This window comes from Vitis riparia, chromosome 18 (assembly GCF_004353265.1).
Source record: "Vitis riparia cultivar Riparia Gloire de Montpellier isolate 1030 chromosome 18, EGFV_Vit.rip_1.0, whole genome shotgun sequence".
Taxonomy (NCBI): domain Eukaryota; kingdom Viridiplantae; phylum Streptophyta; class Magnoliopsida; order Vitales; family Vitaceae; genus Vitis; species Vitis riparia.
The window spans coordinates 37,250,987-37,270,119 of NC_048448.1; the positions used below are offsets into that span (position 1 = coordinate 37,250,987).

General features: G+C 31.4%; 1 protein-coding gene across 1 annotated transcript in view; it reads right to left on the reverse strand.

Annotated features, from left to right (window-relative positions):
- The window catches only part of LOC117906632, a 122,878-nt gene extending 107,813 nt beyond the window's left edge, over nt 1–15,065 (reverse strand). Inside the window, exons 1-5 of the mRNA XM_034819745.1 lie at nt 14,526–15,065; nt 8,175–9,273; nt 7,776–8,057; nt 7,584–7,686; nt 6,724–7,505 (exon numbers count right to left, since the gene is read on the reverse strand). Coding sequence (XP_034675636.1) covers nt 6,724–7,505; nt 7,584–7,686; nt 7,776–8,057; nt 8,175–9,273; nt 14,526–15,013 — 2,754 coding nt within the window. The 5' untranslated portion in view covers nt 15,014–15,065. The remainder of the gene's footprint in view (nt 1–6,723; nt 7,506–7,583; nt 7,687–7,775; nt 8,058–8,174; nt 9,274–14,525) is intronic.
- Nucleotides 15,066–19,133: the final 4,068 nt, after the last annotated feature.

A 19,133-nucleotide genomic window follows, 5' to 3' on the forward strand; every position in this document is an offset into this window, starting at 1 on the left:
ATAGAGCCCCCTAACCTTCTTAATGGATGCAGAAAGGTATCGACAAGACTGGAGGACATTGTGATAGGCTTTGTGGACGGTATTTTTCCCCACCATCCGAGCTTTGCCACCCACAACGTTGAACCATACGGGCCCATCGAAAAGTACAGAGGAAAATGTGAAGTTGATCTTAACACTAAAAGGAACTTCTGTAATGGGACGATGGTTGGAGCCCAATATTTTGCAGAGGCTGCAATAGCAGCTGGTTCATTTAATCCTTCAGTTGATTTTGCTTCTCCTTTGGATGGTGATGGGCATGGAAGTCACACAGCAGCTATTGCAGCTGGAAATAATGGAATTCCAGTGAGAATGCATGGGTATGAGGAGATTGCAAGAGGAGGATGGGGTCAGTTTTATTTACCATCTGATGCATTTGGAGTAGAATATGAAGGCAGTGAATGTCTGGGTTCAGACACTAATTAGCTTTCCAAGGGATCGGTCGGATGGGTATCCCAAGTTTTTTAAATTTGAAGGATTGTACAAGGGTTTTGTTCTTCTTTGGAGATATTGGATTCCATATGCATTGAGGAAATCTGCTTGTTTTGGGACCATTACAATGTTAAGGGAGCAATGTCATTTCTTCAGCTTCAACTATGCTAGTGTCATGACTGAGCAACTCAAGATAGTAAGAAAGGTACATGTTCATATCAAAAAGGGGGCTTAGTCATGTACAATACCACTAATGCAGACCTAAATACTCAAATCAATATCAATGTAAACAATGATAAATTACTGGAAACTCAAGCATAACTTTTTTACATCATATCTTGCTTGTAAGGTCTCTATCTTAACACAAATAATCAGGTAAGTTCTTGAAATCCAATATAATATGTGCTATCTCTTGAAGCACTTTATTTTTCCTTTCAATAACTTCATTTTTCTATGGAGTTTTAGATGTTAAAAACTCTTCTTTAATTTCCTTCTCCTCACAAAAACTCTTGAAGTCAAAATCACAAACTCCTTTCCTCTATTATTTCTAATCTTGCTTATTAAAAATCCATTTTTATTCATCATTTGAAGGTATAACACTTTGAATCTTAGGATGTCCTTCTTTCTTCCTAGGCATTGCACTCTTATAGGACCCATTAAATCCATATGTAACATCTCTAAGATCCTAGAAGAAGAGAAAATCATATTTTTCTTCTCACTCATGTGAATTCATTTTCCTAGATAGGACAAATAGCATTTTTAGGCTTTTTAAAATGGGAATTGCTTTGATTAGTTCTTTATTTGCAATCCTAGCCAAATCCTTAAGAGTTTAAATGCCCTATCCTACAATGCCACACGTCTTTGGATGTTAAATTCACATCTTACAACCATGTGCACTAGATGACGAGGAAGAAGTAGAGAGGTGTACTAAGGCATAACAAAAATGATCAAAAATTCTATTTCTTACCAACACATATCCTTGAATAGACACTAATTTTGAATAAAATGAACAAAGCACATCTAATCACAAATTTAACTTGAGTTAATAAAGTTTGCTTTCAATCCCCTAATATATAGTAACCCCTCGAGTATAGATAAATTTGGACCTTCTATTGTACCTTTCGCTTTCAAGTTGGTTGTATGTAATACAACCATCCCCAAATACAACCAAACTCCCTTTATAGGTTCAAATTTGGAGAAAGACTCTAAGTTCATTATTGCTTTTACCATTCCCAAATACAACCAAACACCTTCTATGAGTTCAAAAGTGGAGAAAGATCTAAGTTCGTTGTCATACAACTAGAGCAACGACTCTCAAAATCCAAAGTGTGTTTTCTCTAGTTCTTAGGCCCTATGGTCAACTAAGGCTTTTTGGTTCTCCTTCTTAACCCAGATTTTCTTTCCAATGGGCGATTTAAAGCCTATTTAAGAACTGTTTTTAAAAATAATTTTTCACTTCTTAAAATAGAAAACTATTTTCTAGACTAAAAACATGTTCGGTAACTTTTTGTCATGTTATAGTTTTTTGGGAACTTGTTCTGAAAATAAGGTTTGTCCTAATAATATATTTTAATTTCTTTCAATTGTTTTCATTTATTATCTAGGATTTTTTTCAAGACAATAATGGTAAAAATATAAAGAATGGTGAAAAATAAAGCACTACAAATAAAAGTTATTTTTAAGAAATATTTGGAAATACAAAAAATATATTAAGAATGTTCTAAGTTTCCAAATAGACTTTTATTCTAGAAAACATTGGACCAACTATTTTTGAAAACTTGTTTCAATAACCATTTTTTTAAGAATTATTTTCAAGAAAATTCCTAAATAGGCCCTTGACCTTTGAAGATATAAAACTTAGCACTAAGTTTGGTGTTTTATTTTTGGATTTTCTTGGTCTTGCAAGCTTTATGATGATCTTGCAATATTTTCTTTAATTTACTTTTTAGTTTACCAGAGCATTCGACTTGTCTAAGTATTGAAGAAATAACTTTGGCTTACATTCAACTTCTTTTATGGACAAAGGAATGAAGCTAGATCAAATTTCTTTCAATTTAGTCAATTCTAATTTATGTGGCTCATAATTAGATTTTAAGAATTCAAATTTTTTAACAAGGTACCATGCTCATTTTCAAGGTGAGAGATATTTTTCAAGCAAGGAAGTATTCTCTCATACTCTTTTTATCCTCATCCAACTTTTACAATTTTCATCTTAAGGCACTAATCATACAAGGCTTCCTAGGCAATCTCAAATGACAACTTTTCTTCCAAATATGTTGTATCATTAGATGAACCTTCAAAATTTTCAGATTCAAGTTCACTTTCAATTTTAACATTTTTCTTTTCTTTGCAAATAGATATAGAAGGTAACAAGTATATCAACAATTTCATCAGGCTTATCATACTCAAAAGACACAAATATCATCAACATCGTGTGACAATAAATCGTAATTATGTTTATGCATGTTTCTAGCAAATTAATGCAATGAAATTTGTACATTTCATCAAAATCATACCAAATTACTTCTATGACCTTATTCTTTTGACATTCAAGAAAGTAACCTGTCTTGACACAACAGAAACTTTGAATCAACTACATCTTTTTTGTGTTTTTTTTTTTTCATCTTTTTATCACATTTCTTTTCCCTTGTTCATGGTCTCAAATAGGTTAGCCTTTGTTTCTTGAAGCTTTTTGAACTTTTTGAAAGTTTATCAAGCCTATAAATTTCAAACATTGGTCATTTTTTATTCCTATTCTAATTCAGATGCATGTTCATCTACTTTTAGTGCACTATTAATGTTTCTTCTTCTTAGGAACACTTGGGGTCATCTACAATTGAAGGGAGCCAACTATCTCATCTAGCTTAATTGAATCAATAGTGTTCTATTCCTCTATTGTTATGACCTTAGATCTAAAACGATCAAAGGGGATCTTAACAGTTTTCAAGTAACCTTGGAATCAAGTATAGGCTTACATAGATTGAAAGTTAGTATTCACAATGTCCATGATTTCAATAATATATTTAGAAAATATTTTATGTTCATCCATGTGAGCTGCCCTCAAATTTTGTTGTGAGCATTTGAAGTTTGGAAATTTTTACAACACTTTCCTTCATGTGTGACTTAATGCTCTTTTCCTGTATTCTTTTTAAATTCATTAGTTCTTATGACACCAAAGAGATCCTAGATCTATGCTCACCAAAAGTTCATTCCTTCACCTATCCCAACTTTACATAGTTTTTCCTACCCTAGTGGATATATATCCCATCTCTATCTAGCACCATATCCAGATATCAACCAAATTGAACAGAACTCCAATCTCTGTTAGACTTCATTTTCAGGAAGTATATCAGTTTTACCTTGGAATGAGCATAATTATCTCATTTGAAGTATGGATGTCTACCTATAGAGGTTCCTTCTCAATGAATTTCCATCTTAAGAGAATATAGTTTATCCATATTGAGAACATGAGCAAACATGTTTGATACGATTTATGAGTTTTTAAGAGAGTATGCTATGAACTTGAGATCTCTTTTAGATGATCAAATAACACATGCACATGAATGTGATTGAGTGATTAGCACAAGATCACAGACTAAAATGTCTCTAATGAAATCCTAGCAAACAAGCACACAAATATTGCACAAGATATAACATAAAAAATCTCCAAGCGGAGAAAGGAAAAAAAAAAAGACAATGGGTGTCTTTCTTGTTGCAATTCCACCATGAATATGAATCCAGTTTTGCCTACAAGTCCTCTAAGATCAATCATCAATCTCCTTAAGGAATCCTCAGCTTGATTATTTCTTCAATCCACATCTCTTTTTGATATGCTTCTCATGGATCCACTTCAATATGACTAATAAAGTGCTCACCACCGAAAAAGGCTTGCTTTGTAGAAGAGACAATATCTCTCGAAAGGTGGAAGGCACACACTAATTAAGAGTACTTTATCTAGCTTACCTATTTATTTTACCCTCTTTGTTATCCCTATTAGAGTGGTGGCCAAATTGGAAAAGATCCAAAGAGACTCTCTTTGGGGAGGAGGTGTTTGGTAAATAAGCCTCATTTGGTCAAGCGGTCGATTGTTTGTACAGAGAAACAAAAAAGGGGTTTGGGTTTTAGAAGTCTTTCTCTCTTTAATAAGGCCCTATTGGGGAAATGGTCTTGGAGATTTGTGAAGGAAAGGGATCCTCTTTGGAAACAGGTAATAATTGGTAAGTATGGGGTGCAAGAGGGGGTGTGGTACACAAAGGAGGTGAGAAGGAGGTTTGGTGTAGGAGTTTGGAAGGTGATTAGAAATGGATGGGATGTTTTCAAAGCTAATACAAGGCTTAAGGTCAGTTTGGGGATCAAGGTGAAGTTTTGGGGTGATAGGTGGTGTGGGGAAATGCCTTTGAGGAATGTGTTTCCGGGCCTTTATTCTATCGTTGTCTCTAAGGATGCTTGGGTGGAAGATGTTTGGGATGGGGATAGTTGGAGTCCAAGGTTTATTAGAAATTTCAATGATTGAGAGTTGGAGGATGTTGATTCTTTGTTTGGGAGGTTGCATAACTATTCTATTGCTTCAGATACTATTGACAACATGATATGGATAAGGACTAAGAATGGAATTTTTTCTATTCAGTCTTATTACTTGTCTCTGGCAAGTAGGAGCTTTGAGTCTTTCTCGCACGATATAGTGTGGAACTCCCGAGCCCCTGTAAAAGCTAGTTTTTTTTTGCTTGGGAGGAAACTTGGGCTAGAATATCGACTCAAGACCAACTTAGAAGGAGGGGTTGGAGGTTGCCAAAGAGATGCTACAAGCTGGGGAAACAATAGATCATATTCTGTTGCATTGTCCAAAAGCAAGCTTACTATGGCAGCTGGTCTTTGCTCTTTTTCAAGTTCAATGGGTGATGCATTCGTTGTGAGAGGGTGCTCTTAAGTTGGAATAGTCGCTCGGTTGAAAAAAAAGGAAAAAGGCTCAGAGAGTTACCCCGCTTTGCATTTTTTGGTTTATTTGGAAAGAAAGGAATAGGAAAGCCTTTGAGGATAGGGAAAATTCAAATCAAACAATCAAAAGTTCTTTTTTGTAGATCTTTTGGGATTGGGTTAGAGTGTATATGGGGAATAGTGTCACTTTTTTGTTAGATTTTGTGGATTGGTTAGGCTCTACGTAGGGTGCAGTCGTTTTTTGTGCATTCTTGCCCCTATTGGTTTTTTTGTTTATGTATACATTGTGTATAGTTTTTTAATACAATAATTTTTTACTTATCGAGAAAAAAAAAGTGCTCACCACCGATCTCTCACCAAAGCCTCCTTCAACTCTCTTCAATTACCATGAGTTCTCTTCTCCTCCACTGATTACATTTCAGCAGAATCACCTTCATTATCTCATTGAAGTGATCTCCAAAAACTAGAAAACAAAATTCTATTTGCAAAGCAACTTCTTCTTCATATAGATTCAGAGAACCAAAATAAGATGTTTTCACTTGTACCAACATCTTCATGTAGATTCAGAGAACTCAAATTGCAACTTCAAATTCACTCTTAGAACCTCAATTAAGGTAAGGCTCCCTCACATTTCAAAATCTCCCACCAAGAGTTTCTCTTGCTCTTCATTTTTGAAATGAGAGTAGAACCCTCAGTGCCAAGAGACTATTGTCATGCAAATTTCAAGGTGGAGGAGCATCCAACTAACTAAACAATGTTTTTTCGCTTCCGGCCATTTGTTTCCATGGTCTAGCAAAATGTCCTAGATGATTCCCATTGTTTCAACTCTTTCATGAAAAATGCTTCTCAAATCATTCCTTTCTTTCACTCACATTGCATGTGAACTCCAATCTCCAGTAGTGAAATCCTATCAGAAGACTTGGATTGAGCTCCTGGTTCTCAGTTGCTTAGCTCTAGCAAACCAGGACTTCTGTTAGCAACCTGGAACAAGTAGCTTATCCTTTCAATCCCATATTCAAGCTCAATTCCCTCCACCAATGAAAACAAATGGTCTTATATGATCAACTCCACTCACTCCAGGGCTATAAAGGAAACACTTGTGAGCTGGTAGGCAGTAGCTCCTCCCGACTCACCATATTTTCAACCCCATTTGCCCAATCAAATTCATAAGAAGCTAACAAAACAACTTGCATTATATATCATACAGTATCTATGCTAGTTAATTTAAATGGAAAAGACAATTTCCACCCTAAATATGCCAACATACAGGAATACATACAGTTTATACAAACATTGTACGCTAACACAAGAAAATCATACCTCATTTGCTGATTTGAGGCAATTCACCAGAGAATGCATCGGTGGCAATGGGGTCCCAATTGAGCTGTGCACATCTAACAGTCGCAGACTTGAAGGAAGCTCTGGAATTTGTGAAAGCTTCTTGCAGTGACTCAAGTCAAGGGCTCTCAGGTTCGAGAGTTGACTGATACCCACAAGTATGTCACTGAGGGTTCCTCCTTCCTCTGGATTGCACCCACTTAGATTTAATACCTCCAGTGAGGATAGAAGGAAAATACAATGGAAGGCTCCTCCTCCATTTAGATTGCAGTTTCTTAGACTTAATTCTTTCAATGCGTTCAAGCAGTTATCACTCTTTATTACTCCAGGTGTTAGATTGCTTTGATCTAACTGTAGTTTCCTTAAGAGAGATAAACCTGACAAAGAAGGCAATTGACAACTGAGCGAATTTAAAGAAAGAACCTCTAGACATGGCATTCTCTCCAGGTCCTCTGGCAATCTGTCAAGTTTTGAGCAGCCTTCAAGACTTAGAACTTCAAGAAATCTCAAATTACGAATGCTGTTCGGGAGATGCTCAAGGTTTTTACAATTATCCAAATACAAGTTGCGAAGACCTTCTAGAAGTTCAATCGATGATGGTAGCTCTTTTATAGCTGTTTTATCTAAACTAAGCTTCTCTAGTTTTCCAATACAGCACTTGATTTTTGGAAAACTAGTTAGTTTTGAACAGCCACTGCAATGAAGAGTTAAAAGGTGTTTCAACTTATGAATGTCCCCAGGAAGACTCTCAAGGCTTACACACCCTAGAAAATTCAAGGAAAAAAAAGGTTAGTTTAATAACACTCTTATATGTGTGTGAACCTTAAGTAAAATAATACAACCTGAAAGAATTAGTTCCTCCAAATTTGGCATGTTTGAGAAATTTGGCAGTTCACTGAGCTGTTGAGAATCGCTGAGATCGATGTACCTTAAATTTCTAAGACACTGGAACAAAATAGAATTTCTATTAATAAATCAATTTTAAAAAACTTTAAATATTATAAAACAAAAGCATATGTAAATAGTAATCATACCATGTTTCCTTTCCAAAGTAGTTTTATGTTACTATTGCTCAAATCGAGGGAAACAAGATTGTTTGCATGAAAGTTTGATGGTAGAGATTCTAAAGAATATCCATCCCAACTAAGCCATGTCAAGTCATCAAACGGAAATACAAAATCTTCAGAAAGTTGTACGTGATTGTGGGAGACAATAAGCAATCTAAGTCTATTCATCCTTTCGAAAGCTTTGGATGTAAATTGTATCTGTTCTGATTTGTCCATATCAAGGAGTATCCCTTCAATTTGTTCAGTCCCCTAGATAATAAGAGTATAAAATTAGTAAAGCACAATACAAATAAACCCTTACTAATGTGATTAGATAAATAATTTCTTGAACAAAATATATTGTCTATATATATATATATATCTTACCGTGTTTCTTTTCAATACTCGATAAATATCTGTATGTCTCCATAATCTGCTCCTCTTTCCTGGCTCATTAGGACATTCTTGATCAACAATGTCCTTGCCCATTTGGACTAACAAATTATGAATATCTATTGTGTTGTCCTTTGAAATGGTTATGAAACACCTATCAATGAGAGCATTTATTCCACTTTCCGCATTGAATGTAGAACCATTCAATATTCTTGAAACTCTTTTTACATCTCGTCCTTTAAAGAAACATGCAATGTCAAGAAATATCATTTTTTCTATATAATCCAATCCATCAAAACTTATTTTAAGCACATTTAGAATTTCCATGCTAGGGGTCTTTTCCAGCTTCCGCAATTTGCTTTCCCAATCTGGTGGTTGCTTTCCAAATAATAGAGAACCCAAAACTTTAAGTGCTAATGGAAGACCATCAGCATATTGTACTACTTGATGAGAGAGAACTCTATAACCTTTCTTAGGATGATGTTGTTTAAAGGCATAACAACAAAAAAGTTGAAGAGCTTCTTGAAAGTTTAATTTGTCAACTTCATACATATCATCCACTTCATGCCTAGTTAGCAAATATTTTTTCCTAGTAGTAATGACAATTCTACTTCCTGGACCAAACCAATCATGCTTTCCAATTAAGTGTTCTAATTGTGTCAGCTCATCTACATCATCCAAAACAATAAGAACCTTTTTTGAGGAAAGGTTGTCCCTTATTACTTTGATACCTTCATAAACATTCCTTAAAATTATTTGCCCTTTTGTCTTTAGAGTATCATCAAGAAGTTGTTGTTGTAACTTAAGTAGACCAGAATTTTTTGTGGATTCTTTTCTGACATCTCTAAGGAAGCTAATACTTTTGAATTGATATGAGATTTTGTTATAAAGCGCATTGATGATGGTAGTCTTACCAATTCCACCAAGCCCATAAACCCCAACCATGCGAACGTCATTCAACTCAATCTTTAACAATGATATTAGTTTTTCCAAACGAGAATCCATCCCAACAATGTTATCATTAGCATCTAAAATCTTAGGTAAGCTTCCATGGATGTTTTCAATAATTGCCTCAATAACCTCTGATTCATACCTGCCAATTGCAAAGCATAATAGGACATGTACCAGTGCATTAGAATGAGTGGCAAAAGACAATAAATTATACGTAGTAAATTTAATGATGCCAAGTTTTCCAACTCTAAACTTAATAGGGATAAAAAGAATTTAAATTAAAAGGAAATAAACCACATTTATTGAACAACATAAGGGCACATGTGATAGAAATGAGGGAAGAAAACAAAATAGGTTGCTTTATCAAAAGTGGAAAATAAAAACTAAAATATTTTTGTGTCAGCATATGCTACTCAGGAAATATCTTTATAAATATTCTAGGTCATAAGGAAAAAAATTCATTAGATGGACCTATACAGACTAGACGAGGTGGATGGAGATATGAGAGAGAATGGGAGATGCCCAATAGAGCGAGGGAGCTCATTAAGGATACGGATACAAGGAGTGGGGAAACATGAGATGTTTCGAGAATCTAATAGTTGCATCTAGTTCGGTCCTTTGTAATGTTCTCTATTGTTCAGTGAAAAAATTCTCTCTCATCTATGGGTATAGGCATATTTGACCGAACCACATTAAAACCTCGTGTATTATGGTGTTAATTATTTTATCTTTGTATTCTTGATCTAACATTATTGGTATTAAAGCTTCCACTAGCAAAACAAAATGTCTTTAAAAAAAAAAAAATCTTTTTTGTTTCTCATGTTGAATGAAAGTACAAAAAAAAATAATGTAAAATGTTTTTATGTTTCCTCAAAAATAAAAACATTAAGGTTATGTTTGATTTTCGAAAAATTTGAGGGGATAAAAACAGAGAGGAAAAGTAGGAAGTAGAGGAAAATGAAAAATTGATTTAAAGTGAATAAATTATTTCTATATACTACTTCAAATTCATGTTAGCTATTTTAACTTCTCGACATAAAGATTAAAGAATTTGAAAATGTATAAGTTTTTAATTTATTTTAATTATATTTTATTTTCTTTCATATTTCCATAATACAAAGGAAAATAATTTTTTTAACATTTTTTTTCTTTAATACTTTCTGGGAATTAAACAATAGCCAAAGTACTAATCTTTATCCTTTAAAACTAATATTTTCAAATATATTTTTGCATGAGTCTAAAGCTAGGCTTTGCTCAACAAAAAGTATGTATGAAATTTTCCTTTTGATTGTGCTATATCTCTTTCAGAAAAATAGGAATAGCACTAAATATGAATGAAACTTGTATAATATGACACTAAATAGGAATGAAACAATAGTATATCAATAAAATTTAGTTAAAAAAATAGGAATAGGAAGTGGACCTTTATCTAAATAAATGGGGAGGAAAAGCCTTGCAAGTATAAAAGATGGTAATAATTGACCATCTAAGCGGTAGGAAAATTATTAGGTTAGAAAGCTTGGATGCAGACTAGTAGTTAATTATTGTACTATGGAATCCCTTACCAAAATAGGGTTGTAATATTTTCCTTATTCTATGAGGAAATCTAATATTACAAAAATATATCAACTTAGGAAGTATTCTATGCAATATTTTTTACAAAAAATATATAAATATATATATTAATTAGGAATTTATGACACTTTCTAACCGATTTTAGTAGGAAACTTCACTCAAATTTTATAAAAATAGCAAGGCTGTAACCTATGTGAGTTCAACCCAACTTAGTCCAAACTCAACCTATTTACCTTATAATTTGGGTTGGTCTTGGGTAAAAAATGGTAAAAAAATTGAATCCAAATAAAATTTGTGTGGGGTTATATATATATATATTAATGGTATATTTTGACTTAATAGTATTACTTTTAACTATTACTCTTAACTTGATGTTTGACTTACTTTTCAAAATGTCATATATTCTATGTGATGTCTTTTATGTTTTTTTATATTTATATTAGATCATTTGATTCATTTTATTGATTATAGCAAACTAATTTGTAAAAACATTTTAGATGAATGCTATAGATAGCTTTTTTATTTGTTACATTTAAGTTGATTAAAAGAAACATTTTATCCAAATAGATGTTAAGGTGAGATTTGATAAAACTCAAAATTTAAAAACTTTAGACCCCTAGTATAAGTGCTAAATTAATAATAGTGAAGAACATTGATATCATATCATAATTAAGTACTAAATTTTATTTAACTATTTGGTACTGAAAAAGTTCAAAAATCATTTATCTTACTAATTTAATCTTATACTTATGATATTATATTCTTAACCTATACTCATAATATCACATTTTTTAAAATATTCTTTCCAAATATTATATAAATAACATATTAATCAATAAAAAATCATTTGATATAAAATATTATACTTATTATTTCTTAAAAATAATTAAAATAAATATATAGTTTTGAAAAATCCTAAATAATTGAAATAACTAAAAAGAGGTTCAAACATGATAATAAAATAATTTATTTGCAATTTTCATATGTAGATTGAGCATAAAAAAATTATTAGATTGTATTTTAACCTCTGTAAAATTCCATGAATGTCAAACTTTCATTATTATTACAGGTGGTTCAAGTACAAAATCATCGTTGTCAAATTTCGTTTGTCATTATTTTAATTTCTTTGATCAATACCATATAAAGAAATGTAATACTAATGAGCAAATTAATAAAAGAGTTTTTACTATTCAAGAACTCCATAATTACATTTAACCTTGAAGCAAAGTACCAAAAAATCTTCTTTAACATATTATATTCCAGAATTCTATCAATATGCAATTACAGTCAATAAAACATATAAATTTTAAATAAATTATCACAACAAATACATAGTGGTAAAAAAATACAAAAATAAATAACATAAAAGTTCTAATGTTGTATTTTGCATTTATTTTTGTCTCTAACTATATGAACAAACATAGTTTATTTATCATTTCAATTTTATTGAAAAAACTTTTATTTTAAAAGAAGACCACCAATTTTAACCTAAAATAATTTAGTCTATTCTTTTCTGGATCAATAAAATGGAATTTTGTTTTTAATAAATTTTAATATTATGATATCAAGTGTAAATTGTTAATGAACAAAATCTTTATTTTATAAAAAATAAAAATTTATAAAAGTTTAAAACTTGCTTAAAGCTAAGCGGTTAGTCAAATATCTCATACTAAACAAATAAAATATTTTTGGATGAATTTTGCTATTAAGTTTACCAGGATAAATCTCCAAGACCCACTCAAAGAAAGGATTGAAAGAAAAAAGAATTCTTAAATTATTATATTAAGGATATTTAGATAACTTTATAGGTTTTAGGTATCACAATTACTTAGTAATTAATATTTATCTTTATTTAAAATTTGAAAAAATTTTAAGTTCTTCTTAAAAAATTCTAAACTTTCTATTTTTTAAAATAATGTTTTTATCCTTTAAATATCTATTTTGAGTATTTTTAATCTAGAAGACTTCATTAAATTGCTCCTTGATATAAAATTAATAATATTATAACTTTTCCTTGTATATTTTGATATTCCTAGTGGTGAGATTCCTTTAATTTCTTTTTTTAGATTAGACACCTAAACAATCTTAATAAGACTAGGTGGTGTTTGTTTTTTTACTTAATTCTAAATAGAACCTTAATGCTTAATAGTGTTAAATATTAGGTTGTTTGTTTTTGTAGTATTTTATTTCTATTAAGTATTAAAAAGTAAAAAAAACCAATATGTTATTTTTTCTATTTAGAAAAAGTTACATATTTTGGCTTTTTCTATTTAGTAAAAAGTTTATAATAAGTCATGAAAAAGTAGAAAAACAAACAACCTAAATTCTAAAACTAAATTGCTTTCAGCAAAAAGCCAAAAAAACAAACACCATCTAAGATATTTATTCTTTCTTCTTCTTATCCTCTTTCTCTATATTTTTATTTAATTTTTTCAATTGGCATAAGTTTTATTCCTTATTCCTCTCCTTAAACCTTAAAAGATAAAAACCTTAATCCACCAATTATTATAGACATCCATGGAAGGTTGTTCTTAATATTTATATTATCAAACATACTTTAATATATATGTATTGTTTTAATACTTCTTAGTAATTTGCTCTTTTATCAAGCACCCCACAAGCCTTATATAATATACTTATTAACCTAACCAAGCCACACGTCTATGTATTAACCCAAGCCTAATCTAAATATGAAAAAATGAACTTTTGTTGAATAACTTGGGTTAAACCTAGGAACTTGAGTTGAACCTCAGGTTAGGTTGGACTTGGGCAAATAAGTTTCATGTATGAGTTGGGCTTTAGTTAACTATGAATCCAACCCACAAGAATGGCACCCCCTCAAAAATAGCATATTGGGCAGTAATTAGTTCTAGTAGGAATAACAAGAGATTGATTTTGGTATTAGGCACCTAAGAATTGAATTGTTGCTTCCATATGTGGCAATAAAAATGCATGAATAAGATCACAGTAGAACTAAGTTAATATTTGAACAAGTTAAAACTCAAAACAAACTTAAGAGGCAAATGACAGGAATAAGGAAACAGGAAATATAAACTTCGATGGTACAGGGAATAGCATGAGGGCTTTAACAGTGAGTAGGACGCAATAGGCGTTATATCTCTGGTTACAGACTTACAGGTGCCCCACATCAAAAAGAGGTAGCTAAATTTATAACTCATGCACTTTTACAAGCCTGTAATTACAAAACTTATAATTAAAGAGGCATGGTTTACAAAGCTGACATAAAATAATTTTAGGAGAGATGAGAAATGAGAAGCTGCAGACACAGAGGTTCAAGTGATTCCTTCGACCAGACTCGATGAACAAAATATCCCTGAATTTACAAAGGAATCTAAAAGGTATTCTTTCTTTTTCCAAGAGTTCCATGAGCGTGTCTTTTTTCTAAAATTATGAAAAGCCTGATTTGGGAAGATTTCTTAAGTCACTGATCAGCCAGCAGTACTGCACAATTAAGGTTGAGATGAGTTCATAACCACCGGAAAGAATATGCTACAAATCTTGAGTTTTAGGGCTATGGACTTCTCAACATGGTCTAATTGTTTTCTACCAAAGAATATGATTTAGACCACAAAATAACATGAAAATAATAATTTTGCCTCCAAGATTACGGCATGTTTAACATAGGATCAATCGTAAACGATATATTCATTTTTATCATTAAAATTTTTATTTATTTATTTATTATTATTAGTATTATTATTTTGAAGTTAGATCAGTAAAGCACATAATGTTTTCTATATCAGCTGACAGAGAAAAGGAGAGCACTTTAAATGAAAAGTGAAGAGAAGTTACAATTACCTGTTTTGCACATAATATCCAGCCAAATTGCCCGCTTCCCTCAAGGCAGTCCTCCATTTCCTTATCTTTTCCATTTTTTCCTCATCTGCTTTTCCCTCATGATGCCAAATCCAAGTTTGGTTCCGCACTTCAGACGGATCCACATAAGAGAAAATTGGGAAAACTATTTGTCTCTTTTCTTTTCTGCAATTCATGATCTTGACAAGCTCTTCCAGACAGAATTCGGAATGAACATAGGCTTTTGAGAAGACAATAAGGGCAATCCTTGATTCTTCAATTGCTTTTAAGAGCTCTGGTTTAATCTCTCCTCCCCTTGGAAGTTCATCATCTGTAAAGGTTCCAATATTGTTACGAATCAAAGCCGAGTAGAGATGATCAGTGAAGCTTCTGCGAGTATCTTCACCACTAAAACTCAAAAACACATCGTAACTCCATTGAGACTTAGAAGTGGAAGAAGAAGAGGGTCTCTCGGTGCTAGCGGAGGCCATGGTTGGATTGTTTGTAACAAAGTCACAGCAGAAATTAGAAGGAAAAATAGAAGGGTCATTGAGTACTGAATGACTTTCCCTTAGCCTTTAAAAGAGTTTGGATATTGGTGGTGGGGATAACCATTTTTTTTTTCAATCATTTTTTATTAGTCCAGATCTGACCTCAATCATCAGTGCCACTCTTGAAGCTCTATTCACTGTTTTCTTTTACATTTTACTGTCATTTTTCTCCTTGTAGGCATTCAACAACACGAACACTTGGTTTTGCAATACACAGTTGTTCTTTGCTTTTATTTCCAACTAATTGATAGGATAATAGCTATAGCATTTTTCTAAAATTTAAATATAAAAATAAAAATTTATCAAATCCATGTGCCTTTTAACTAGGTCATAAGATCACGTGAATGCACATTAAATTGAAGTTATTTAATTATTTTTTGCCTTTTTCAATAATGGGCAATATTACTATAGAAAATAAAAGTTTATTAATTTGGTATGTAAACTAAAGCTAAGAACTTTGGTATTATAAAATTTTTTTTTTTTTGAAGAGAAAAAGAGAATAAGTTATATGACAAAAGGAAAAGAAAATTGTGATTTCGATGAGTTAAAAGAAGCACAAAACCTCCAAGAAATTTTAGAGAAGGGCAACGCTCAAAACTTGAAATTTAAATTCTCAAAGTGTTTTTATATTTGCGGTTAGTGTTACTATTAATAAATGCATACTCATGAATATTGTAATTAGTTATAATTCTTTTAAAATTAAATTTCATTAAAATTATATTATATTGGACTTGATATGAGTCCAGGACTGTTGGGGCAAGTTCAACTATTTTTATTTAACGATTGTGAGATTTCATATTACTTAAAAAAGAGAAGTTCCTAATGCCATATGTAAATGCATATCCATGAACATTCGTATGAATGGATCATTATAAATAATTTTGGGATTGATTTAAATATTTATAAAATGAGAAGTTCCTAATAATTATATATAAAATGAGTTGCTCATCAAAAGTAGTTGGTTCCGTTCGTATTGGTAAAAAGTAGGAAGGTGGGTGTCAGTTAAGTGGTGTTTGTTTCTTTACTTAATTCTAAATAGAACCTTAATGCTTAATAGTGTTAAATATTAAGTTATTTGTTTTTATAGTATTTTATTTCTATTAAATATTAAAAAGTAAATAAAATTAATATATTGTTTTTTTTATTTAAAAAAATTATATATTTTAATTTTTTTTATTTAATAAAAAATTTATAATAACTCATAAAAAAAAAAAAAAAAAAACTATCTAAATTATAAAACTAAATTAAGTAAAAAACCTAAAAAAACAAACCCCACGTACATTAGTCATTTGTTCTCAGTCATGATGGTACTGGGCGGGCGGGTGGGTGTGTTTTAAAAGAATAGTAGAAATTCAAAAGTAGCTTTATTATAAAATTCATTTATTGCAGGTCATTATGGCTCTGAGTGGAGGCCGGTCCCCTTTAAAAGAAGAGAAGAGCCAATCACGCGAAAATCCGAAAGAATCATTGTCTCGTAGCAATTGTATGCTCGGATGACCTTATCTTTTTTACTCTAGTCCTTGTCATCATTATTATGAGGATGGCTAAAGATGATGCTAGGAGTCCTTTATTTTAAAAAATGGTGGGAGCTGAGTTGGCTTTTTTGTCGTCATCTTAGAAAAGATTCAATCAAAGATCACCCGTGGGTGGAGATAATGTGTTCACGAGAAAGAAAGACACCTTTGTTGACCCAACTTAGGTGGTCCCCTGTTTATTTTGGCTTTTTCCCTTGTTTAAGGAGACTAGGTGAGTGCATTCACTGGCGGAGCCAGAAATGTAGGGCCGGGGGAGGCAAACCACTGGACCGCATTGTATTATAGTGTTGGAACCTTGTCTGATGTTCTTTTTGGAGGAGGTTATAATATTAATAAATTTTAATGATAGGAAGAATGTTCAATCTTATGAATCCCCAAAGTAAACCATAGAGAGAAACTTCAATTTTGAAGCAAACATAATTATTTTTTTAATTCTTGTTAAAGACTAAGAAATAGCACTTAATTTATCATGTAAGAATCAAATAATAACTGAAACTATTTATGTGATGGGCCTCAACTTGTAAAAAACTTATGATTATTATTTAATCAATGATGTTGTCAAAAGATGAAAACTCTAAGTAAGTAGATGTATTGTAATAATTAATTACTTAATCCTGATAATTAATTTTTTTAGGCAAAAAAAAAAAAAAGATAAGAGAAAAGCATTTCTCTTACAAAATTGGTTCCATGCCTAAATTTAATTAACACATAAAAATGCTTCTTTAAAACTTGAATCCAAAAATTTTATATAAACTTTCACATTAAAAAAAAGGCCCATGGGTTACAAAAACTAATGATTTTAAAACTTGATTTCCAATAATTTTCCTCTATTATTGGTGGAAATGGATGCATCGGAAGTTATCGTAAATTCATTTCCCACTTGGTCATGGTCATGTGACTTATGCATCAGATAGGGCCCATTAGATAAAATCTCTCTCAACATATTTTCATGTTAGATTTCTTTATTTGAAAAATGGGTATGGATGCCAGCTTACATTGAATAAATTTCAACCATTGAACAATATTTAAATAAAGATGATAATATATTTAATTTTTTAATAAAAATGGAAATGAGTTTTTCAACAAACATTTGATTTTTTCCGCAACTCACCAAATGTTTACATTATATATATATATATATATATATATATATATATATATATATATATATATATATATATATATATAATTATATATCCATTGTCTTGGGAACTTTTCTTTAGAGCTTGTCCTCGAACCTTTTTATAAAAACAAGAAGTGATTCTTATTGTATTCACCTGACGCTAGTATTAAAATACTTGGACACTTTTTCTTGTGAGCTGATCCTTGCGTATTGATTGCTGTTAGTTGGAGGATAAGAACAAAAACTTCTAATAAATTATATTTGATGTATTAATGGTTTAATAGGAAAAACTCTTAAGTTTTATTAATATAAAGGGATGATATAGTTGGCCATCACATTCCTACAAATATATGACAAGAAAGTTTATGGTCAATAAATCAAAACGCAGTAAATATTCCGACAAACTCAAAACCATGAATGATTGGAGGAAAAAATTTAGTTTATCATATACTTAGTTTTGGTCCTCATGCTCTTATTGAGCTTCTTAGAGACACCAAATATCAGAATTCTCGATTCAAAAAAAAAAAGAAAAAGAAAAAAAAAAAAGAATAAGATGTTGTCAACTGCAATCCTAATTTGGCTATTACTGTTGCTAGTTCCTTGATTTTTGCTACTTTGTTTTCTCAAATAACACAAAATTTCATTTGAAGGCAGCACTCATTAACAATACTAAATTTAAAACTACATGTGTAACAACCCAACCATAGGCTTTAAGTATATTTTTAATTCAATTAATTAAGAAAATAAAAACTATAAGCTATTTAAATATAATTGGATGATTTTGAGTTTGGGTTTAAATTAAAAATTTGTTCATGAGCCAAATAAATTAATTTAAGCATTTATATTTAAACAATTAGTCTTCAATATTAAGATTTAACTGAATTGAAAAAAAAAAATAGAAACAAAATAATAAAGGGAGTAGAATGGCATTTTTCCATTAGAAACTCTAGGTATTAAATATAGGGTTAAAGTCTTTTACATTGAGAGAAAATATAGGGTTAGGGCCCATGTTTAGATGTGGCCATAGAGAGAAAATATAGGGTTAGGGACCATGGTTAGATGTAGAGAGCTACACGAGGGAAAATATAGGGTTAGGGCCCATGGTTAGATGTAGAGAGCTACATTATGCCGATGGAGATGATGGAAGACCTCAAGTCCATCATCTCTATGTATTAATGACATGGATTTTTCCACGGTAAAATCTGCCCAATTGGGTTGAGTGTTGGGCTAGAGGTCCGGTGGACACTATGAGTTTTGGGTTAGGCTCATGACCACATAAATTTGATATTCTTCGTGGTATCCTTTTCAGATTTTGCACCTCAACTGGATTTCCCCACCCCAGATCCCTCTTTGACAGGTAATATGGTTTTATGTTGCCTTTGCTGGATTTCAGCATCATTTC